The following is a 25,486-nucleotide window of genomic DNA, read 5'->3' as shown; positions in this document are numbered from 1 at the left end:
CTGGGAAGACAGGGGTGGGTGACTCCATTGGGCCATCTTCAAGTGTCAATGCTTCCCTGCTTGACTACCAGTTAAATAGGGCCTATTCAGTGAGCAGAGGGTTTCTCAGCTTTGAGAAAGACATCTCATTCTTATGGTAGACCAGAGCCCAAAACCCAGACACGCACATAGCCTTTCTGCACAAGTTTCACTTTCTGTACCTCCTCATTAATTGTATTGATTTGTGGATGTAAAATAATAAACCCAAATATAAGCAATGTCGCCATCTATCAGATCATTAGTTCTCGTGCTTCCTCTTGGCTTTGAAGTAGCCAATTCTTAGAAAAACAGTTCAAGGAACAAGCCTCAAAAAAGAAAAAATAATAAATCTCTAGATGAGTAGACTCCATCCAACTTTTCTGTGCTTGTTTTGGCATGGCTGAGCTCTGGCCCTAAAAGTTGCCACACTAACAAATGGCTTGCCTGAAAATTCCCCCTGACACCCCTCAGCTTCTGCACACCTGAACTAGAACCTCGTTTCTTGCGGGCCCTAAAAGTTGCCACACTAACAAATGGCTTGCCTGAAAATTCCCCCTGACAACCCTTCAGCTTCTGCACACCTGAACTAGAACATCGTTTCTTGCAGGATCAAAGCCCAGGATTGCAAGTTGGGACAGGGGCTGTACGTGCAGGCACGTGGCAGCGGGTAATAAATGGTACAGTGTAGATACTATTATCTAGAATGTAAACTAAATGAACTTTTTCCCAAATTACCTTCAATTTTTAGCGATGAAGAACTTACTTGCACCAAGCTTGGCTCCTCCAAGGAACTGATCGCTTGAGCTGAAACCTGACTGGTCCCAGACTGTCAAGTGTAGACAAGATTGCTGGAGCTGAGCTGGGGTAACACCATCAAAGACAAACAGGTGTTTCCACTGGGGACAGGCTTCTTTCTTCAGGACAGGAGACTTTCGCTTCACCTCTGCTTGGTCTGGAAGGATAAGACAACTTCCCCAAAACAAGGAGAGTTTCAGCAAAGTTAGTGACTTCTCAACCAGAAAAACGGAACATTTGCAATAATCAACCAGGGCCCTTTGGTTTGCCTTAAATAGCAACAAAGTTCAGCTAAAGTGCAAGGCAGACCAGGGTGCCAGGGTGTTTATTTTGGGACGTGCTCCTTTTCCTGTCTGCCTTCGGTGTGGGTGCAGTACAAGTAGGCTCTTCTGATCTGCTTTTCCTTTGCTGTCACTGACTTCTTGGGGGAGCCTTTACTCCCCATTCTGTTATCCAATACTGCCTGAAACCTGCCTTTCAGTAGCCAAACTGGTTGCCCACTTTACTGAAGACAGACACCACAAGAGGTGAAATGGCTTTAAGAGAAGTTTTAAGTGTACCCCAGTGTCATAGCTCCAATAGCATCTGATGCCTAACAATAAGTAAAATGAGCCCACAGACAAAGGCTGAGGCCTTCCAAAAGGCCCTCAAGCGCCTTGAGGAAAAACTCAGTCCCTCCTCTTTTTAAAACGTATAGAATGAAGGGATTAAAAGTTTCCTTTTCAATGCATCCAAAGCTATATTTCATTCTGCAAAGGCAGAGCTGAAAATAGGAATGAAAACAGCCACACGATTTGCACTTCTTTTTTCCTCTCTCCTAATGTCTAAAAGCAGATTTTAAACTAATGAACTCTAAATTTTAATGACCTCAGTAAATTCTGGAGTCCATTCAGGACCCAAAGAGTAGGTGGGACCTCTCACTGCCCTGCTGAGTGCTGCTGTTGTGCAGACACCCAAATGTCACCATTACAAGGAAGCCTGACTAAGAGAGGGGACAATGCCACTTTCACACGCCAGACTCCTGACGAGAACACATTAATAGGCATCTTTGCAGGGAATGTGTGTGACATTTTCTATTTGGAGTGTTAGGTCTCATACATACCCTTTAACGAACGAGTTGAGCATTCCAGCAGATCTCAGCACGGGCAAGTTCTTGGCCCCAATGATCATAACCTGAAGCTGGCATTTAGGAGCTCCTTGGTCTTTTTTTCCTGAAATGGGAGCATTTATCACATTAAATAACCAGTTAGTCCCCACTGCTAGCCTACAGATGCTGCTATAACCAAAATCACTAAGCAGTGCTACTGCGATAAGGACTCCTAGTGCTCTATCAGGATCATTTGAAAGACTTTTAAGCTGCTTGTACAGTGTATGATTCACACACCAAAAAAGAAAAAAGCAAGCAATGAGTAGCAGGTTGCTTTGAGATTCCTGTTCCAAGCACGGAGCTTTTGTGAAAAGCAAACACAGGGCAGTACCCACAGGAGTGTTCCTCTGAAACAAAGCCAGAAGCAGGAGAAACAGCCAAACCCAGAGTGTGATACCGCTCCTGATACGGAGCAGAGACCCAGTACATAGTGTGCACAGGGAGGAAAAAATGGAAGAAAGCAAGCTGGTAACTTTGGAGTCATATGGAAAAGAAAAGGGAACAAAATTAACGTAGCAGCTAATTAGATCTTTCTCCTGGTCTCCAATTGTTGCTATGATCCTGAACACAGACAGAGCTCCTAGAGCTCTGAAGGCCCTCACACCTCACTCCAACCCAGGGAGGTAAGGAAAGGGTGGGTTGTCCTGTCCCTGCCCTCCCCAAGTGTTCATGTCACTCATGACACACCCCAGCAACACTTCATGTACCTCATTACCAAAAACCAAATCCTGACCATACGTTTTGAACCTTCTTCCAAGTGAAACCACCTCTCTAAAAATGAGACCACTGGAGGAAGCCAAGGTTGCTTTTTCCCCTCAATTGGCAGTCTCTGCCCTGGGCAGTAAAACTGCTCCATCTCCTCCAGAGTGAGGTCTGCTGGCAACATCAGGAGAGGCACGAGCTGTCCAGCCAAACAGCTGGATGCACCATACTGCTGCCGTTACAATGGGCAGCTTTTGTTGGCATTAAAAAGAAGAAAAAGGTAAAGTTGGCAAATGTTTGGATTTTAATTAATGACAGGCTGAGGGAGCTGGGATTGTTCAGCCTGGAGAAGAGGAGGCTCCGGGGAGACCTTATAGCGGCCTTTCAATATCTGAAGGGTGCCTATAGAAGAGCTGGGGAGGGACTCTTTGCCAGGAAGGGTAATGATAGGACAAGGGGAAACGGTTTTAAATTGGAAGAAAAAAGATTCAGATTAGATATCAGAAAGAAATTTTTTACTATGAGGGTGGTGAGACACTGGAACAGGTTGCCCAGGGAAGTTGTGGATGCCCCATCCCTGATCAAGGCCAGGCTGGATGTGGCCTTGAGCAACCTGCTCTAGTGGGAGGTGTCCCTGCCCATGGCAGGGGGTTTGGAACTCAATGATCTTTGAGGTCCCTTCCAACCCAAACCATTCTATGATTCTATAATACACCACACACCGCAGTTGGCAGTAGCTGTTAGCAGTGTCATACAGGAATATTATATGGACACTTTATCAGTCCTTCACTGATCTCCATTCTTTCCTAGCCAAGGGATTCACGTATAACGAAACGTTTTATACCTTCAAACTGGAAATTTTTGTACTGGGCTGGTACTGACAGTCTTGCAGACACGAGGAGTTCACCGCTGTACTGGATAAGGTCATCCTCAGGCTTTTCAAGCTGAAGAAAGGGACATTCAGAAATCTGCATTACTGCAATCGTTCTATTCCACACCGTTCTCACCAGGCTTTTCAAGCTGAAGAAAGGGACATACAGAAATCTGCATTACTGCAATCATTCTATTCCACACCGTTCTCACAACTTGTTTATGTTTCCAACAGCTAATGGGCTGGACTGACAGCATTTTTAGCATTTTTCCCCCTCAATGACCTCAGAAGGGCAATCTTACTCATCGATTTCACCGCATCCCGCTCTCGAGATACAAGTAAGCAACAAAAACTAAGAATCACCTTGGGTCTGAGCTGGTACCAGTTGAACAACCGCATCGAGTTCTCTTCGAAATCCCAATCTGCCAGCGGGATCACCACTTCCCCCAAAAACACCCTGTACTTGAGTGCCCCTGCGTGCCACACCGACACCTGAAGCTGCCGGCTTCCCAGCTGCGAGTAGTCGATCTTGTACTGGAAAGACAAACAGCATTTAGAAAGCAACGTGGAGGATGAAGGCAGGACCAGGCCCATCACCTGCCCAGAGGAAGCCCAGCATCGTGGCTGAAGGCAGCCGGATGCAGACGTTGTCTGGATGTGCTTTGCAATTTGCATATTACCCCACTACTTAAATGCTAAATAATGCTCGCCCAAATATGAAACAACATTCCAGGAATACCTTGGCCTGCCATGCTAAAGAGTTTGATTCTTGACTCAGATCTTTAAATAATTCTTGACTTTTTTTCTTTAAATTATATATATATATGTGTGTGTGTGTGTGTGTGTGTGTGTTTTACAGTCCCAGCAGAATTTGGCTGCTCTGGAGGTCAGTTCAAGACCTTTTTTTAAGACACCTAACAAAGACGCTAAAATTTCCATTCTAGTAAGTGGACATCTACTCACTGCAGTCACTAAGGGCAAGGAAGTAATTTAGCTGACCACTAATTAAAGCCCTGATCCACTCCTGAAACATAGTTAGAGGCCTTTGAGACGTTGGTAGGTATCTAATATACCCACACGAGACTGGCAAATGTGATACCCAGCCTACAGGTGACCTCCACCCACCTGGACTGAAAACTGGAGGCGATGGCATGGACGAGGGCATTGCTACCCACATTGAGGCTGCTGAATCACAAGCTGGGTGTAGGCTTCAGTGCAAATCACCCCGAGTGATTCTCAAGAGCATTTACACACCTCTCACACATGCAGCTACCTAAAGGCAGGTGCCTTAATTTTCAGCTGGATCCCACCGAGTTGGATCTCAATATCATGACGTAGCTTACCTGCACCAGCACTATGGTCCTTTGACCATTTCTGCTACTCTGGATGAACTGATAATTAAACTAATTTAAAAGATTTCTAACTAAATTAGCTGTAGTGCTCATGCAGCCAACTCAGGCATGGCTCTCACTTTCCCTTTATCAGCTCTGCATGGCTCTGGCATTGAAGAAGGACTATAAAATTAGGACCAGTTATTCTAACTTCAGACTTTTTTCTCCCAACTTAAACCTTATATACAGCCTTTGGGATAGATGAGAACACACATTACATAAATCTTTTGTTGTTATCAAACTTGACAATGGTCTTTTCAAACATTTTTGCCTGTTTCACCTGCTAGGAATTCTTGATGTTTGCACACACCAAGAGATGGGAGTAACACTGAAACTTTTCTAGAGTTCAAGGAGCAACAATCCAAGTTTGTCCCTCCATTAACTCTGTTTCATGATCTTTTCCAAGACAACACATGGCTGAAGAACTCATCAGCTTCTGTGCTGCTGCAGCTGGCTGATGCACACAAAAAGATGGGTTTGTAGTGATTGGAGTACAAAACCAGAGCTGGGAACAACCAAACTAATCCAACCTCTCCCAGCTGACAGTACTCAGTTTCAGCTTTCATTAAGTGTCTGTGAAGTGAGAATAATGGCTCCTATTTTCTACACACAGATCTTACAGGCAAGCAAGAAGTAATATTGCAAGGCATTAAGGAATTATAATCCTAACTGCAGTTCTCTGGTGGGTTTGTATAATGTTGGAAAGTAGACACTACAAAGAGATTGCCTGGCATCAGTTGCATGGGGAAAAGGAAGCAGACGATGTTTCAGAGGCGGTGGAATTCATTTAGCATTCAGCTAACTGCAGAGAGACACTCCCAGGTGGCACCAACAAAAGGGATATCAGTTGAAAGAGATACTTGTGTAAAACACTAATTGCTCTGCAATACACCCAGTTCCTGAGTGCACAAAAAAAAAAAAGGCATCTGTGGAAGACACTTTGTTTTTTCCACAGAACAACACTGGAATTCATTAAAAAGGTTTTCATGGACTAAGGCAGACTCTTCTGCTGGTTTGCAATTTACCATTCTAACTCCAAAAGCGTTTTCTCTTTTTTGGACTGAAAAACATAATATTTTAAATTATTGTTGCCACTGGCTCATGGATTTGTCCCATTCGGATGATTCTGAATTTGCAGGATTGTACATTGCAAAAGGAGGCATTACCATGGAAAAATGACACACAATTGAACACGATACCTTTAAAGATTCATCGAATTCTGGATCCACGGTGCTCTTTTTGACAGCTGTCTTGCGCTTGCTCCGAGGAGATTTATCAGGAAGTAAATAAACCTTAACATACCTTGTAGATAAAGAGAAGGATATATGGAAAGTGATGGGGAAAGAGAAAGGAGAACCAAACTAAGAAGAAAAAATAATTAGATGAGAGGAGTTTTTCCTAAATTCTTAAACAATTCTATTGACTTTGTAATTTTTCAAGCAATAGGATATAAATCACAATTTTCCATTCTTTCTCAATAAAAGCAGACAGACTAAAGATCCCTGTAAGGATTGCTGTATATCACTCAGCTAATGTGTCTCAATTCTATTCTAACTGGAAAAGGATAAGGATCTGAACAGGAATCTTTTGTTTTCATACTCTTGGACTCTGATAAAATAGCCACCAAGGAAGTCACCTTGTTGTCCTGACAGTTTTATGATGAAAAAACCCAGCGTATTATCTGCTTGAAAGAAAATAAAATACCAACTCGCTCAACTTCAGGACCATTGCTGCTTGTTCATGAAGAAGAAACCCCAGAAAAAAAAAAAAAAAAAAAAAAAAGGTCTAATCATACAAATAATACACAACAATTCATAAGCTTTAAAAATTCTAATTTGTAGCCACTAGAGTGAAAATGGGAGAATGCCTAAAGTGCTCAAAATTGCCCTAACGTTGAGTCAAAGAAAACCAGTAAAAAAACAAATTCTAGAAGCGGAGTTGGATCAAGCACCAATGACTCCTACCCACAGTTTCTCATGTGTAGGTCACATGAACAGTAATACTTAAATATTCCCCTTAATATAAGTTCAGTGAGCTGTACTTGTCTTGTGGCTTCAGAACTAAAGAGTATTAGCAATAGAGATTGTTGGCTCACAGCTTGGCAGGGAAAGGAGTGATTGGTAACATAATACTAAATATTTTAAACAGTATTTGTTGTATTTATTTCAGATCTCATGATTTAAACTGGTTTTAAAACAGCCTCTTGATTAACATACTGGATAAATAAAGTCAGCTGTATCTTCTATCATCAGTGCAGAACTTAAACACCTTCCCTATTCTTTCCAAACTTATCCACGGGTAAAACTACCTTTTTAAAATATTCAGGTACTAGAAATTTTAGCCTCTTACTCTATCATCTCAGATCAATTTAATTAAAAACTAGCCTGTCAGACCTCAGACCAGTCAACAAGCTAAATAATTCAACAGGTTTTAAAAAGCAGTTAAAAGTCTGCTTTTCAGCAAGCGCGTTGAGTACACTGACTGAACTCCTCCTGCTGGCTTGGAAACCAACAGAAATATATAAATATATATCAATAGGGAGCATAATATTCACGACACAACACTTCCCACATTGCCTTTCAGGCTTCCTGCACCTGTTTGCCTGGCTTAATTACTGGGACTTAAAGAACCTTGACCCACTTTGGAAGTGCTCTCAAACTGCCCTGCTTCACGAGCTGCTGCTCCAGCAAAGCTCCTGCCATCACCAAGCTCCTCTTTGTGCCCATCCTCTGCAAGATGCACAAAAGCCATATTCCTTCTGGGTGATGGTGACTGCAACTCCACAATGCCAACATGGTCACTCCAGTGCTCAAACATGGTGAGAGCAAGGGCAACATGGTCAGAGAGCATCATTTAGTAACAAACAGTCAAATCATCAAGGCTTAACTACCCAACCAAACCTTTCTATGGCATATTTTATCCACAGAAATAGGTATTTCTTCCTCTTAAAATAATACATAATTATTAAACAGCTCTATATTTTAAAATGTATTGCAGTATCTGAAATGTCTATTCTTATTACAGAAGATGGAAGCACAGAAGCAACCCACATTGAGTCAGTAGATTAATTAGGAACACAACATCTCACATTTTAGCCACTTATGTATTAATGTTGCAGGCACAACTTTAGATCTAAAGTCTGAACAGCTATTCTTGAGATCCAGAGGTGCTCATGAACAACACAGATACCCACCTCCCTGGCCACAGGCAGGAAAAGAGTTACTAGCAGGAAATGGTCAGAATGGAATAAGGATACCCACCTCCCTGGCCACAGGCAGGAAAGGGTTACGAGCAGGAAACGGTCAGAATGGAATAAACACTGGTATGAAACCTATTTGTCTTGCAGTGTGTATATGTAAGAAGGGCTAGTATCAATTTTGGATGTTCTGAAGGTGCTAATATGGCATACCTGTCTTGCAGTGTGTATATGTAAGAAGGGCTGGTATCAATTTTGGATGTTCTGAAGTTCATATCATATATCAATCGTAAGTATCTTAAAAACAGAATATTGATTTCTCCTTCTCTACTTACGGGTTACACTTTTTCTTCTTCTCATCTCCATAAGCCAGGTTCTTGCATCCCTTGATGCAAATTTCTAAGATGCAAGCTTTGAAGATGTATCTTATGGCAAACTCTATTTCTCCCGTGACGTTCGCCTTGCCAAAATTGCCAGACTCAGTGCAAGTGCTGTTAAGGCTATACAAACTCCCCTGAGAAAAGAAAAATGTTTGGGAAAAGTAGCTTCAGATCAAACAGGACAAAACATTTCTTTCCTTTAAAGGTCAGTACCTTTACAGACATCATAGAATTGTCTAGGCCAGAAGGGACCTCCAAAGGTCATCTAGTCCGACCCCCCCGCAGTCAGCAGGGACACCCCCAACTAGACCAGGTTGCCCAGGGCCTTGTTGAGCCTCTCCTTGAATATCTCCAGGGAAGGGGCCTCAACCACCTCCCTGGTGTTCCAGTGCTCCACCACCCTCACAGTAAAGAGCTTTCTCCTAATCTCCAATCTAAATCTGCTCCCCTCCAGCTTAAAGCCATTGCCCCTCGTCCTGTCACTACAGGCCTTTGTGAACAGGCTCTCCCCGGCCTTCCTGTAGGCCCCACTCAGGTACTGGAAGGCTGCTCTAAGGTCTCCCCGGAGCCTCCTCTTCTCCAGGCTGAAATCTACATCACTGTAGAGCTACTGCAAATCATGGAGATTTAAGGTAAACTGTATAAATCGTTGTTGCTTCCATAACAGCCCTGAAAATTAAGACTGTAGTTGCAGTTCTACTGCTTTGCCTTTTTCTCTTCAGTAAGCTATCCAGGCTAAGAAAATGCTTTCTTAGGTAACTTTGAGATCGAGAAATTTTCTCTGAATAAAACTGCTATATGGCTCCCCACAATAAAATGGGCTAAGTTTCTGAAAGGAAGAGAGTGAAAAAAACCTCTGAAATCTAAGAACAAAGACACACAAAATATCAAACTAGACTGAATTTACTACATAGCTCATAGCAGGGTACACTGCCAAGGTGTTAGGTTCTATCATGTATTAAAGAAAATGTGGCGTAAGTTTCTGAAAGGAAGAGAGTGAAAAAACCCTCTGAAATCTAATAACAAAGAGACACAAAACATCAAACTAGACTGCTTTTAGTACATAGCTCATAGCAGGGTACACTGCCGAGGTGTTAGGTTCTATCATGTGTTAAAGGAAACCCTCCCTGGTGTTCCAGTGCTCCACCACCCTCACAGTAAAGAGCTTTCTCCTAATCTCCAATCTAAATCTGCTCCCCTCCAGCTTAAAGCCATTGCCCCTCGTCCTGTCACTACAGGCCTTTGTGAACAGGCTCTCCCCGGCCTTCCTGTAGGCCCCACTCAGGTACTGGAAGGCTGCTCTAAGGTCTCCCCGGAGCCTCCTCTTCTCCAGGCTGAAATCTACATCACTGTAGAGCTACTGCAAATCATGGAGATTTAAGGTAAACTGTATAAATCGTTGTTGCTTCCATAACAGCCCTGAAAATTAAGACTGTAGTTGCAGTTCTACTGCTTTGCCTTTTTCTCTTCAGTAAGCTATCCAGGCTAAGAAAATGCTTTCTTAGGTAACTTTGAGATCGAGAAATTTTCTCTGAATAAAACTGCTATATGGCTCCCCACAATAAAATGGGCTAAGTTTCTGAAAGGAAGAGAGTGAAAAAAACCTCTGAAATCTAAGAACAAAGACACACAAAATATCAAACTAGACTGAATTTACTACATAGCTCATAGCAGGGTACACTGCCAAGGTGTTAGGTTCTATCATGTATTAAAGAAAATGTGGCCAAAAGTGGCCTTGCACAGCCAGTAAATATTCTACAAGATTCCCCAATTCCATATAAAAATGACACACTCCCTACTGCAGCAGGCTGTCCAGGAAAGATTAAAATACCAAGACATTCAGTTGTTGTATGCTGGTGCATAAAGATGTTTCTTAGCTCACTTCATCCACTTTGTTGCCCTCTCATCTACTTTTGCCTATGGGACAAAGGTTTGGATGCTGTCCCTCCCCATATATATAATCAATATTTGTTTCCAGCACTTACAGAGGCCATGAAACTGCAACGAAGGAAGAGACTCTAATCCTTTTCCTGGCCCAGCAGAGACATATAATTTTACTGTGCTATCTAGCCTTCACGGTACCAAATTATCAACTCAATCAAAATGGTTTGGTCACCATTTATTCGGAATGATACTCTTTAAGGTGAGCCCTAGAAACTTGAAGACACAATTGTTGCTGTGATTAATCTCACAGCAACACTGTCCTAGATTGCTCAGGTATCTGTCTTAGATCACTCCTCCCTCTGAAAGCCAACACCAGCCCATGCAGGACTGGTTTAACCAAGGAGTTCTGCATTGCACAACCCGGCAGCTAAGAGTGCAGAGTAGTGTTTATAAGATCATATCTCTCTTCCATGCAGATGCTCTTCTTCGTTCACACAGTTTGCTAAATGCTCATTTTAAAATTCACACCAACAGCTTAATTAGATTCAAGAAGATATCTCCTCTATCTTATAAGCTCTAAATAACATACAAACTTGACAAAAGAAGGGTCAGGTGCCTATTGAGGAAGTGACAAGAAGTGTTAGGACTGTTCTGACCTGATGTTTGTTGCAAGTAATCTCCTTCAAGGAGAGGTGTTATCAGTGCAATCAATCTCTGCTGCAGCTTTGTTCAGGTCTGCTCGTTCACTCACTGACATATCTTTATTCATCTGACCAGAAAATGCTTATTTTCCACCAAAATCCTTCACGGCAAAGGAATGCAATTAATTTTTGTCTTATCTCTTATGTCCTAAAAAAAGTTCTGTAGAAGCCCCTTGCATTTATTCCGCCAAACCTCTTAATTTAAATTTAGAGATGCTGGGTAGGTGTTCTGATTAATGATGTTCGGACTGAGTTTCACCACGTATGTCTCCCACCTGATCAGGAGCCACATACATTCAATGCAGAAATGACTTATCCTTTTGGTGCAGTGAAGAGGGATTTAGCAATGTCTTCATGTATTGCACTCCTGGTGGCATGACTGGAAGCAATGCCATCTGAGATTTTGGGAAGATACATTGTCATGGAACAGTAATGAACATCCAACACTTACCCATAAAGGGAAGTTTAATGGATCTTGACCTTCCCCTGTACAAGACAGCAGAAAATACTTCACTTTTAAGCCTGGGCTGTCTATAGCCCAGTTCAAACAGTTGTCATTACAATCACAAATGTCATCCAAAACTGTTATCCATTTGTTATCCATTAACACCTCAGACTCCACAGTGCAGTAAACTATGAGAGACCAGGAAGGTCCTTGCGTGTGTTTTTATTACTCTGCAAAGTGAACGGACTGGTTTAATTTTGATTCCCTAAAAGTCATTTTAGTTCCCTCCTTTACAATATCAGTCATGAATTCTTTGGATACTTCACCCTGCTTAACCTCATCGCTAATACATAGAAATTAACTTCCACAGTTAATCATAGAGACTTTAAAGCATGTGCTGAATTCATTTATACATGGCTTTCTTCTCTCTCATTTGCAGTATTCAAAATGCCATCCATCAGAGGATGATTCAATGCCATCCCAAACCCTGTGAACTGCTCCCCTGGCTTCCATCACTGTCAGCTTCCTCTTCAGTCACTGACATTCTGACATTTGAATTTCCACTGACATTTCCATTACCACAGTTCTTGCAGAATAACAAAACCCTTCGGATAAATGAAGTCTTAAGAGAAAAAGCCAGCTACTAGGTTAGAAAGAACCGTGCTCACAGTACCAACCCTAATATAAAATGGGAAGAATGTTAGTTGCATTTGCAAAATTCAGAGGAAGATGATCTATCAATTATTCATTATTAATGGATATATCCATCTATCAATTATCCATTATTCATTTGATTGGGCTTATGCTATAAAAGTATTCTACTTTCACAGTATTACTGTGAAGACCGTGCCAATGGAAGTCAGTCCCTCCTTTACAATATCAGTCATGAATTCTTTGGATACTTCACCCTGCTTAACCTCATCGCTAATACATAGAAATTAACTTCCACAGTTAATCATAGAGACTTTAAAGCATGTGCTGAATTCATTTATACATGGCTTTCTTCTCTCTCATTTGCAGTATTCAAAATGCCATCCATCAGAGGATGATTCAATGCCATCCCAAACCCTGTGAACTGCTCCCCTGGCTTCCATCACTGTCAGCTTCCTCTTCAGTCACTGACATTCTGACATTTGAATTTCCACTGACATTTCCATTACCACAGTTCTTGCAGAATAACAAAACCCTTCGGATAAATGAAGTCTTAAGAGAAAAAGCCAGCTACTAGGTTAGAAAGAACCGTGCTCACAGTACCAACCCTAATATAAAATGGGAAGAATGTTAGTTGCATTTGCAAAATTCAGAGGAAGATGATCTATCAATTATTCATTATTAATGGATATATCCATCTATCAATTATCCATTATTCATTTGATTGGGCTTATGCTATAAAAGTATTCTACTTTCACAGTATTACTGTGAGGACCGTGCCAATGGAAGTCGGGCTTTCATCAGATACAAACTCAAGTACAACAATTCGTCCTTCATTTTGTAATATAACCCAAAATACACCAACATTTTGCACAAGATCTTAGCTTTTATATCTGTCCCCATTGGGCACCCATTGTGGTGTGCTTCACCCTTCAACTTACGTATTTTCTGCCATCACAGAAAACTGTGTCACTTGTGGGACTGGTTGTTATGTCATCTTCCTCCTTGCAATTCCTTTTGGTCAGAATGTCACTGTCATTATGGGCACCAGTGATGAGCTCTTGAAGGCTGGGTGTACTTTTCATCTGTAAGAAATTCAGCAAGTAATATTTTTTATTTTTTTTTTATTTAAGAAAAATTTCCTTATTCCTCCAGGAATGCTATCAGAAGAAAACTCAGTAAATACAATTAACTCTGATCAATGTCACGCAGGTGACACACTTTCTAAGAGGATGTAGTAACTTGATTTGAATGTTGACTTACAACTCAGTCATCCCAGCTAGTAGTACAGTCATTATATTCATAATTTTCTAAAATCAACATACCACCACCTAATCTAAGGATCACTACCACAGCAATTACTAACAACAGTCCACTAATAACACACCAAAAAGTAGCAATATACTAATAAAAGGTCTTATTAGCCTTTAACAAAACAGTAATTTTGCAAGAAAAAAAAAATCTTGCCTCCAGGAAACTAAAAAAAATTAAAAATAGTGTTTTGCAACATGCATGACACATGCCTAGGTCTACCCATGCCAGAATGAATATAGGTTGAAAGAGACTTGAAAACAGAAATAGACTCACAAGTTCTTATTTAGCTTTGATTACAGAGAAGTTTAAATTTCTGACTTGTTCTTGACTTTCCTTTGACTAAGTCCATTCACCTTTCCAATCTTCCCATGAAAATCCTGCTAATTTGAGGGAAATTAAGATATATATATAGTAGCAAAACGCCCTGAGATTTACCTTCAGCCAACTCTGTTACCAATAACAACAGTTAACAGAATGAAGTGCCAAAGACTAATACAAATTGCTATAAATAAGCTGAAAATAGGTTTTAGCTCATTCTGGCCCACCACTGGATAATACAATCTATGAAAAGTATGTTCACTGTTCAATGGGTAGGAAAAGAGTGAGGTAAGAAATTTTACATGGTTAAAATCTAAGACAAATTCTTTTTTTTTAAAAAAAAAGTAGAAGATGGATTGCCTGAAAATCTAGAAAGAACACAGTGTGACGGAATCAATAAAAAGGGTAGGGAGTTACTTGCATAATAGATAATATATATTTAACAAACCTGGGAACCCCTCCTGCACAATCAGCAGAAAGCACTAAACAATGAGGACAACAGAGCAGATAATATATCGAGATTACTTCTGCAAAAACCGGATGTGCAGAATCCAAACCAGTACACTGTTATTATTGCACACAGAAATTATGGTGTGTAATAACTGCCCTACCTTAAGAACAGATGTAAGAATTCATTAAGTTCCCTTGCGAGAAGGAAACGGGCAGAAAATGCATTCAGAATATAGTCTCCAAAAAACCCCAAACAAAACCAGAGAGTCATATTTCTCAGCAGAGAAACTGTCTTCTGCTTTATGAAAACCTGAAACACCACCAATTTCACTTGCTAACCAAAACAACCTACCACACACTCTGATTTTTAGCTCCCAAAGCTTGCACGTGTCTGCTTGTTCCCCCACTGATGCAGGTATAATTGCAGTTCCCTTAATGAACTTAGAGATTCCCATGATAAGAGGCCCTAGAAAACACTATCCAATTAACTTCCTAAATCCAGATTTTACACTGGCTGGTAGTTCTTGCCATCGGATTGGGGGTTTTTTTGCTATTACTGAAGTTAAATATAATCTCTTTCAACCTTAATCCAAAAGAATCAAACTCCAAACATATCACAAATTTGCAAAACTCACTTAAGAAGCAGACGGTTTCTTTTCTTAAGAAACTGTCTTGAGAAAACTTGAAAGAAACTTGAGACTGAAGTGGTGCCCCAGTCTTACACCCTGCACATTCGAAATGGCAGTTATAGTTATTTCCTTTCCAACCATTCCTACGAGAAAAGTGCACACTTTCTAGGGGAAAAAAAATACTGTTTGGGTTCATTCTCCAAAAACCAAAGTTCCTTCTGGGGTGAAAATCACAAGTAAGATTTCTACATCATATTTTGTTATACATTTGAGTAATTAATTGTTTTGCAAGTGTAACTTAAAACAGGTTCTGTCCCTAAACTTAAGGCATAGTCCTAGTAAAAAAGTAAACAGCTACCATTATTAAAGGAAAACACAGATGAAAAAGAAAAAAATAAAGGCAAGAATAATGCAATAATGCAGAGATTAAAGATAACTTAAAAAAATCACAGTAAAGATACAAAAAGCCATCATATAAGTGCAGGGGCAGAAAAGTAAAACTTTCTTCAATATGAAAAAGAACTAAATGGCAAAGACTTACAAGAAATAAAGATGAACAGCAATTCTAGCAAAACTAAAATTCTAGCTTAAATATAGTCTAATTGGTTTGAATGAAACAAAAGCTCCCCGACTCAGAGAAACAGTGCTCTGACACACAAACAATATTGAAATCTATCTTTCAAAATCTGTAATGCAAAGGGTAGACTTGATTTAAGTCCTAAATCTTAAAATGAGCAATTAAAACCCCATAGAAATAATTTGGAATCTCCTACTAATACATTTCTCAAGCCAAAGAATCCATATCCGTCTTTTAAACATGATAGGCTGCGTGTGATCAGCATGCAATAAAGCAGTTTAAGTTAGTATTATCTCCAATTCTGATATTTCTCAGTGTATTAAAAGAGGGGTGCTCTGCCAGCGGAATAAAGTTAACACTGAAGTGTGGTTTGCCACAATGAAAGCAGCACTCGGGTAGCAAATAACTGTTGCCAATTTTGTTTATAAAATAAATTGCATACAAAAATATAGCAGAACTAATTTCACAGAGTTCACAGGCCTTGCTGGGCCAATTCAAACCACGAGCCCATGGGGTCTGACATCCTGGCTCTTCCCATTTATCAACACCTCACGCTTCGGAGGAAATTGAAAAGTGTGCACCGAGGGAGCTGTAAGAGTTGCCATGAGGTCTGGCCCAAAGCAAAAGCTGTTCTCAGCATCTAGTTCAGGCACTTTAGCAAACCACATTTACCTCATTCAGATGTACAGGGCGATTCAGTAAGTACCCACTATGTGGAAAATTGACTGTGGACAAAGTTCAGTCACTTGGGAGTTGAAACCGTACAAAACAAAATCTTCAGTGTAACTTTAAAGCAGCTGTGTGACATCACCTTCAGCCCTGCACAGTTTGTGGAAAAACAGATGACTGGATTTTTCTCAAACTTCTCAAGAAAACACCGAAAGCTAGAGACTGTAACCAAAGCAAACGGAAAAGGGAAGTGGCCCAACAACTAACAGCAGTCAATATTTTCTCCTTGCCAAATTAAAAGCGCTCAGAAAGCGTCAGGATGGGTTTTGGATGGTCAAGAGGGGCAGGAGGAGGACAAGAAACAGAACATCTCCCTGCAGCCCAACAATCACACATCCATCGGCCCCAAGAGAGTCTGTGAGCATCTGAGCAAAACGCCCAACCTCTCCCTCCCTGGGTGAGGGTCTTTGTGAAATCTCATTCTCACATTTCAGCTCTGGGCTGAGATCAAGCGTGCAGACTCAGTCAAAAACCTCCTGAAGGATCAGAGTTCTGGCCACGGTCAGCGAACGTCAGCTAATCCCTGCTCATATAATAAAAGTTAAAATTCCACTGTTTAAGTCATTATTCTTGCAAATATATTCCATTCCTGGAACAGGCCTTACAGTTAGAGACTGTGTATAATAACATGGATACCCTGCTTGTGATGTTGATGGCGGTGTCAGACTGGCTCCTCCTTTGCTTCCTTCTTTCCATGTGCTGCCCATAATCTGTGGTTAGCAGACTTCTGTCAGCCATATCGTTCTGGGACTTGGAGATTTCTGAAGTGAAAATAAAAAGAGAAGTCACCATGATAAACGTTGCAAGCAATCCTGTAGGATTTACGGGTTAATTCTGTAGCTTTCAAACTTTCATCCTACAATTTAAGTATTGATCTCCTAAGGATAAGAAACAGATGGGAAAGCAAACACTTGTCCCATTTTTGCATAATTATATTTTGCCTACCTAAATCTTTCCTGCTGTTTCAACTGGAAATTATACTCCTTGCTTCCTATCATTATAGCCTCTGCAAGGAATTGTAGTATGCTCTCAAATACAGTTTCCTTGCAGAAGGAGCTACTACAGTCCCTATATATAGTTTGATCTGTAAAGCAGTTTGGTTTGGTTCAGCATAAAAGCAAGATCATTATAACAACATAAAGCAACATGACAATGAGAATTGGAAAGCAGAGCCTCTTGGAAAATATTTAGACATTTATCCAAAATATGGATGAAAGGAGAGATATTACATACTCTGGTCCCAAAACACATATAATTTTAAGAACATGAGTAGCCCTTATTCACTTTAATAACATTACTCATATGGATAAGCTTATGCCCATACTTAAGTACCTTATTGAATTACCACTTCAGTAGCATCTAGTTTATTGTCAAATAAATCTATAGGACAATTGGACATTTAGTGCACCACTCTCTGCTTCCTAATCCTCAGGGTACAGTCAGAACTTCACTTAAAGAGAAGGGCAGCACCCATCTGTGATTTCTGGAGTTGAAAACTATGAAGCTTAGCAGCAGACACTTTGTCGTAAATCCCAGATAGTCTCTCATGAAGAATTAAAAACTTATAAGTGGTACATGAAAGTTTAATTCATACAGACGAAATAAATATTTCTCCCACAACATGGGCCTCTGTGGAGGAACCTCAGACAGCAGACAATTTGTCATTACGGTATTCAAAAACAATGGCATTCTCAAGTGTGATTTTTAAATCCACTTTGGGTTAGTTTTGCTCTTAGCAGCAATCAGTCCTCAGATGTTTACTGTACTCTGTGTACACCATTAAGGCATCATGTGACATATTCATAGGCAGGCTCAATTAAGTAATCTCTGACTGTAAATGAAACCAGTTTTTTAAAATACACAGTGAAATCAGAGATCATAAAGGAGACTGGAGTGAGGGATCTAATAGAGTAGATAGAATCTGAGTAGCTTGACCAGCAGTAGAAGCAGAAACACTAGCTTGTCTCACACTCTCTTAAAATGAACAGGTTACAGAGCAGATTACTGTGAGAAAAAAAATATGATTTTTCAGTTTTCTTGTCTCTTCCTCCTTTGGCTTCTCTACCCAAATGGTCAGTAAGACAGACGCTGTCTCTAGGACCAAGAACGATTTTGCACTGCAAATAAAACTACAACTACCAACTCATTTTACATTCACCAAATGGTAACCATTGGATTATGATCCTCTGCTGCTGCCAGATCAGGCTGGAACAGGAGGTAACAGCGTAAAGAGCAGACTGTACAGGGGCAGCATTGTGCTGCACACGCTGGTGCTTTGTTCCTGCTGCTCTCAGACACACACACACACACTGGCTCCAGTGATCCCATCGGAGGCATATCGAGGTTCTCCAGGTTTATTTACTGCAATACACAAGAGCTGGGTGTATTAAATACCTCTGCAAACCAGGACATTTTTTATCTAGATAAGATATACAGTACTAACTTTATACACTCGTGACCGAAAGTATTTATCAGCAGAGCACCAGGTTTCATTAAGAGGCCATGTTGCCTGAAAGAGCCATTTTCTTAAGTCAAGAAGCCCAAGTCTTTCTCTCTACAAGTCTTCCTATACTTCTTAATTATTGACTTCAGTGACTGCAACAGCCTGTTATTTTCTCAGAAATTAAAAGGATCTGCCCTGACTGAGGATGATGGTATCTAAGTGGGGTTTCACATACAGCTGAACTAACAACTTGCCATCACAACAACAATTAACATCACCCTCTGCAACCACTGCTATTCCCTCCTCAGTCCTGGCTCCTGGGTACGTGGCCCAGCACCTTCTGTTGTGCAGTCTCCAACATAGACACCCTACCTTGAGCCTATTCAACTCACTAAACCAGCAGAAAAGTACCTGTGTCTTTTGTCTGGGTTAAGGTCCTGCCCTTTTAATTAGCTAAATCGGTTTCCAGAGGGGGTCCAGAAACACTAGTGCTAATTCAAGTGAAGCGATGGCAGCATAAAGCCAGAAACAGAGAGGGAAGAAAGATTTAGGCACAGTAGGACCTTCCTTTTGGTAGCAGTGAACTATTAAACTTGCTTGCTGCAGTCCTGACAGTGTTTACCAGTAACTGTGGGATATGACCAGGCTTCAGACTTCCAGAAAGCAGAATAAATTACTTTGCATCCAATCCTGTGCTATCTGCTTCCAGTAACAAAGAATCCCATGCCACAATACACTACACTGCTGTTCAGGAGTGTCTCTGCCTAGCTTTAATATGTATTCACACAAACACAACTTGAAATTTTTGTAGTTCAAGGAGAACAGGCCTTTAGGATGGATGGAAGAAGTTAGAGGAAAGACCAAACGAGCTAAAACAAGAGTTAGGGAGAAAAAGGCACTAAAGCCAAATTTTTTCAGGTCTAATCTCACATTTGGGGTTGTCTTAGATGAAGCTAGTAAGAAAACACTATGGTTTGTTCAAATACATGCAAATCTGCAAGTCCCTGTAATCTTCCTGAGGCTCAGAAGATGTTGTCCTCTGGTCACTGATGCCTTTAATCTGTTCTTCACAAAGACAGGCTGTCCCCAGTGTAATCAGCCATCGAGGTGCATAAACAGTCTGCACCCTAAAAACAGCAGGTAGCGTAAGTGAATGGAAGGAACCAACAGTATCAGAATGACAGAAGAGTTGTGAGGACTGGCTGGCTCTTAGAAGTTTGCACTGGAGAAAACCCACACAACTAGACCGACTGAGAAAAAGGAAGGAAGCTCTTCTTGAAAACTGCCAGTGAATGAAAACATTCAACTCTACTTCCATTACATGACAGATTCTTTGACAGGGTCAGTTGGGGTTCAGTCAGATAGATAACAGCAAGATCACTACAGCAGAAAGTGGTTACTACTCTGTGCCAACATGAGTTAAATATGCTGCATCTGACCATCCTGTAGACTTAAAAAATAAATAAATAAATGACAGTCTTTTGACATCTTTACAAAAAAGGCATTCTAGGTTGGTATCACCAGCTTGTTAAACAACCAGCAGATTACTGGAGTAGAATTAGACTTACTGTATTATTTTTCAGGTTGGCTCAGTCTTGGCATTAGTCATTTCAGCCGTTACTCAATACCCTTTGCTTATAACTATTTTTTGGCCAAAAAATTGAAACATTTGACTACGTTATTCTAGAATGACAAAGCAGTGAAATCTACTTACTTTTTATATGTGTTGTGAAGCACAAAAACAAGTTTTCCACAGATTTATTAAAACTTTTAGACTCTCTGAGTTCCTGCAAATGAGAGATGCCAAGAATAAGAAAACACAAGATATTTGCTGTTTCCAAGTTTCCACGATCACATATCTACAGACCACATAACAGTCAGATGGTAAGGCTGCAGCCCTTTGCTCACTTCTATAGACAAATACACCTGAGGACATATGTTGACATGGTTAAAAACTACCACACTAATGTTTGAAGATGGAAAATAGTCTTTTCAGTTCCATACTCTTTGATATACAAGTGGAACTCCTTGTAGGAAGATCGCATAGCAATTTCATAAATACAACTAATTACAGCACTGATTTGTTGTAATGCATTTAATAGTTCAAGTAGAAAAATCCTATCTACTTGAACATGTTCCTGTGCCTCTGAATCAAAGGGTTTTCATCAAACTCCAGTTAGCCACATATTACAATGTTTACATAATTGCAATGTGCTCCAAAACCAAGGACTCAGGGCTCAGACCAAAATAAACTGAAATAGTAATTTTGTGCAATTTCAATGAGTTCCAAGTCATGTCCTACTATTCTGTCCACTAGAAACTGAAATGCAAAGGCAACCATCAAGTTCACTGTTTTTCACTCAGTAATGGAAGTAACATGGAACGATCACTTTATAAATGACTATTGAATTTCATAGGATCTAGCAATTCTTCAGGCTGGAGGAGAGCTTAGGACACCTCAGTCCAGCCTTATGTAGTGAGGCACCAAAACCCAGGGGCAGTATTCTAGTGCCAAATAGAGTGGTTAATCACTTCCCTCAAAAACTGAAAACCAATTGAACACATCCCTCATGATAAGACTCTGACCTTTCTCTCCTACTACCAATGCAGTATTAAAAACAAACGAAAAAAAAGACAAAGGAACATAAGGCAGCATTGATATTGCAATGTGATGCTAAAAAAAAAAGACAAAGGAACATAAGGCAGCATTTATATTGCAATGCAGTTGTTATCTACTGGCCTTTTCATATGAATGACACCCTAAGAGGTGTGTGTATACATAAATTTTGCAGATACGTACATTTACTGTCACATTGCTTCCTGCTGTGGATTCTGTGAAAGGAGGTGGGGTTGGAGGCACGACAGAAATTTTACTAGAAATTTAAGAGACAATAAACAGTGCAATGATTAATACATTATGCTAATAGATAGATAAACAAACCACATTCGTGCACAGTATCTTTATTATCTGTCTTTCCTGCAGTCTGAAAAATCTGGCTTGAGATCCTGTGTCATTAAGAGCTGCAGCACAGTTTATTGCCTGTCTGTAAGAATTAGGACTACCTTTCTGTTTTCTCAATCTTGGGCTGCTCTGGGCAGAACTACTAATTTAAAACAATTACAAAAAACTAATTTAGGACAGGCTTCCTAGATTTGTACTGGGGTTGGCAGTATTATAATCTCTGTCCCAAATGTTAAAACACAATTCCTGTGTAACACGCCCCATTCTCTGTTTCAGAGATGTTTTCAGAAAACAGTCATCTTTATTTACAATACTAAAAGGATCCTTCCTTGCCTGAGCCTGGAGCTGTTGGAGCCCCTTCAGAGCATTCCAGCCATTTCATCTGGGGTAAATAGCCCTGGTCTGTGAAAAAAACCTCCTGCCCATTACCTGACTGATTCTGCTGTCACAGAACAATCACAGACCCTAATGGCAGCTGGTGAACTTCCTTTTTGATTCTCTTTTACTTTTACCACATCTAGGTAAAAGCAAGCTTTTATGCAGTCCTGGTTAGGACCATATCTAGCTGACTATAAGTTTCCGGCCGTTCCTTAACTGATAATTATCACAAAATTGAGGCCATCTCTTTGTACTGTATTTTACTTTTTTTTTGTTTTTTAAAGGAAGATCGTTTCTTTTATACAATATAGTTTAAGATGACTGTTATTTCATTATATATCACTGGCATAAACTTAAGTATTGTCATGCTGAGGCCTCAAATCAAAGTATTTATTCAGTGTAAACTGAATATTTTGCTTAAGTTTTGGGGAGTGCATGCATCTTACACTGTGCAGAGCTTCTTGTCTACTATTTATTCTAAAGCAATCAAATCAACAACATCTCCCATTGATCAAATAATGACACTATTGCTATTATACCTAGTAAATAACTTTAATCTCTGATCATTTACAAGTAGCGTGTAAATTTGAAAGATAATGGTGTAAAAAGGTATGCAAAAAATATAAGCAGATATAACAAAATAATAACAAAAATAATGCACATTCCTTAATTTCAAGTAAATAAGACACTGTTACTCTAAACTTAGTACTCCTTTTTGCACTTGACACCCTGTCTATGGATTGCCAAGAGATAAAAGTGGCAAATCTTCTACGCTTTTATCATTTGTACTCCGAAAGTATTGAAATTTGTTTTTCATAATACCAAAATGCAAACCATTAGCTGGTTTATAATATACAATATATCGCCTGTACAAAGTCTCAGTGTCCTAGGACTATTTGCCCTCGTATGAGCCTTACTTCAGTTTCTGATAAGATTTCAAGAGCTTTGCACCAACTGTTTCATGTCTGCCTGTGGAGAAAAAAAAAAAACAAACAAAAAAACATACCACCAAAGTTCATTTAGCAAGCAGTTACACACATATAGTACTTTTTAAAATCTGTGTCTTTTCAGAAACTGGCCTGTATTTGCAGAAATTCATGCACATGCAAGTCAGGAGTGAAATCAACCCCACCTGACCCATCAGCATAGATGCCAAGCAACACACAAGTCTCTCCTGTATCACAAACTATCATGATTTGGCCTTCACTTCTCACAGGTGACACATTCAGATGACCTCATCACCAATGCTGAGGGCAATCGGATGCTAACAGTCCCATTCCTAGAGTCACTAAGTGCTCTCAGCCTCCTGAGGTCCATAGGCCCACTGCACTAAAGAACACTTCAACCATAAAACTCAAACACTATAGAAAACTTGAAAACGTGTACAAGAGTAGGCACATGGTCGTCTCTTGCATCTTATGAAAAATTCTTTTTACTTTCCCTACCAAACACCTGAACAATCATGAAAACGCATGACTAGCTCACAACCAAAAGCAAACCCCTATTTCCTTATTCCTCCAGGAATGCTATCAGAAGAAAACTCAGTAAATACAATTAACTCTGATCAATGTCACGCAGGTGACACACTTTCTAAGAGGATGTAGTAACTTGATTTGAATGTTGACTTACAACTCAGTCATCCCAGCTAGTAGTACAGTCATTATATTCATAATTTTCTAAAATCAACATACCACCACCTAATCTAAGGATCACTACCACAGCAATTACTAACAACAGTCCACTAATAACACACCAAAAAGTAGCAATATACTAATAAAAGGTCTTATTAGCCTTTAACAAAACAGTAATTTTGCAAGAAAAAAAAATCTTGCCTCCAGGAAACTAAAAAAAATTAAAAATAGTGTTTTGCAACATGCATGACACATGCCTAGGTCTACCCATGCCAGAATGAATATAGGTTGAAAGAGACTTGAAAACAGAAATAGACTCACAAGTTCTTATTTAGCTTTGATTACAGAGAAGTTTAAATTTCTGACTTGTTCTTGACTTTCCTTTGACTAAGTCCATTCACCTTTCCAATCTTCCCATGAAAATCCTGCTAATTTGAGGGAAATTAAGATATATATATAGTAGCAAAACGCCCTGAGATTTACCTTCAGCCAACTCTGTTACCAATAACAACAGTTAACAGAATGAAGTGCCGAAGACTAATACAAATTGCTATAAATAAGCTGAAAATAGGTTTTAGCTCATTCTGGCCCACCACTGGATAATACAATCTATGAAAAGTATGTTCACTGTTCAATGGGTAGGAAAAGAGTGAGGTAAGAAATTTTACATGGTTAAAATCTAAGACAAATTCTTTTTTTTTAAAAAAAAAGTAGAAGATGGATTGCCTGAAAATCTAGAAAGAACACAGTGTGACGGAATCAATAAAAAGGGTAGGGAGTTACTTGCATAATAGATAATATATATTTAACAAACCTGGGAACCCCTCCTGCACAATCAGCAGAAAGCACTAAACAATGAGGACAACAGAGCAGATAATATATCGAGATTACTTCTGCAAAAACCGGATGTGCAGAATCCAAACCAGTACACTGTTATTATTGCACACAGAAATTATGGTGTGTAATAACTGCCCTACCTTAAGAACAGATGTAAGAATTCATTAAGTTCCCTTGCGAGAAGGAAACGGGCAGAAAATGCATTCAGAATATAGTCTCCAAAAAACCCCAAACAAAACCAGAGAGTCATATTTCTCAGCAGAGAAACTGTCTTCTGCTTTATGAAAACCTGAAACACCACCAATTTCACTTGCTAACCAAAACAACCTACCACACACTCTGATTTTTAGCTCCCAAAGCTTGCACGTGTCTGCTTGTTCCCCCACTGATGCAGGTATAATTGCAGTTCCCTTAATGAACTTAGAGATTCCCATGATAAGAGGCCCTAGAAAACACTATCCAATTAACTTCCTAAATCCAGATTTTACACTGGCTGGTAGTTCTTGCCATCGGATTGGGGGTTTTTTTGCTATTACTGAAGTTAAATATAATCTCTTTCAACCTTAATCCAAAAGAATCAAACTCCAAACATATCACAAATTTGCAAAACTCACTTAAGAAGCAGACGGTTTCTTTTCTTAAGAAACTGTCTTGAGAAAACTTGAAAGAAACTTGAGACTGAAGTGGTGCCCCAGTCTTACACCCTGCACATTCGAAATGGCAGTTATAGTTATTTCCTTTCCAACCATTCCTACGAGAAAAGTGCACACTTTCTAGGGGAAAAAAAATACTGTTTGGGTTCATTCTCCAAAAACCAAAGTTCCTTCTGGGGTGAAAATCACAAGTAAGATTTCTACATCATATTTTGTTATACATTTGAGTAATTAATTGTTTTGCAAGTGTAACTTAAAACAGGTTCTGTCCCTAAACTTAAGGCATAGTCCTAGTAAAAAAGTAAACAGCTACCATTATTAAAGGAAAACACAGATGAAAAAGAAAAAAATAAAGGCAAGAATAATGCAATAATGCAGAGATTA

The 25,486-nt window shown here is 39.9% G+C and overlaps 1 protein-coding gene across 1 annotated transcript in view; it reads right to left on the bottom strand.

Moving 5' to 3' along the window:
- The window catches only part of SYTL3 (synaptotagmin like 3), a 47,416-nt gene that overhangs the window by 1,631 nt on the left and 20,299 nt on the right, over positions 1–25,486 (bottom strand). The window contains exons 9-15 of the mRNA XM_014950961.1: positions 13,123–13,266; positions 8,456–8,634; positions 6,124–6,226; positions 3,897–4,067; positions 3,507–3,606; positions 1,916–2,024; positions 782–987 (exon numbers count right to left, since the gene is read on the bottom strand). Coding sequence (XP_014806447.1) covers positions 782–987; positions 1,916–2,024; positions 3,507–3,606; positions 3,897–4,067; positions 6,124–6,226; positions 8,456–8,634; positions 13,123–13,266 — 1,012 coding nt within the window. The remainder of the gene's footprint in view (positions 1–781; positions 988–1,915; positions 2,025–3,506; positions 3,607–3,896; positions 4,068–6,123; positions 6,227–8,455; positions 8,635–13,122; positions 13,267–25,486) is intronic.

Source organism: Calidris pugnax, unplaced genomic scaffold, assembly GCF_001431845.1.
Source record: "Calidris pugnax isolate Ruff unplaced genomic scaffold, ASM143184v1 scaffold24, whole genome shotgun sequence".
NCBI classification, from domain to species: Eukaryota; Metazoa; Chordata; class Aves; order Charadriiformes; family Scolopacidae; genus Calidris; species Calidris pugnax.
The sequence above is the reverse complement of the archived record's forward strand: the minus strand, read 5'-3'. Positions and strand labels throughout refer to the sequence as shown.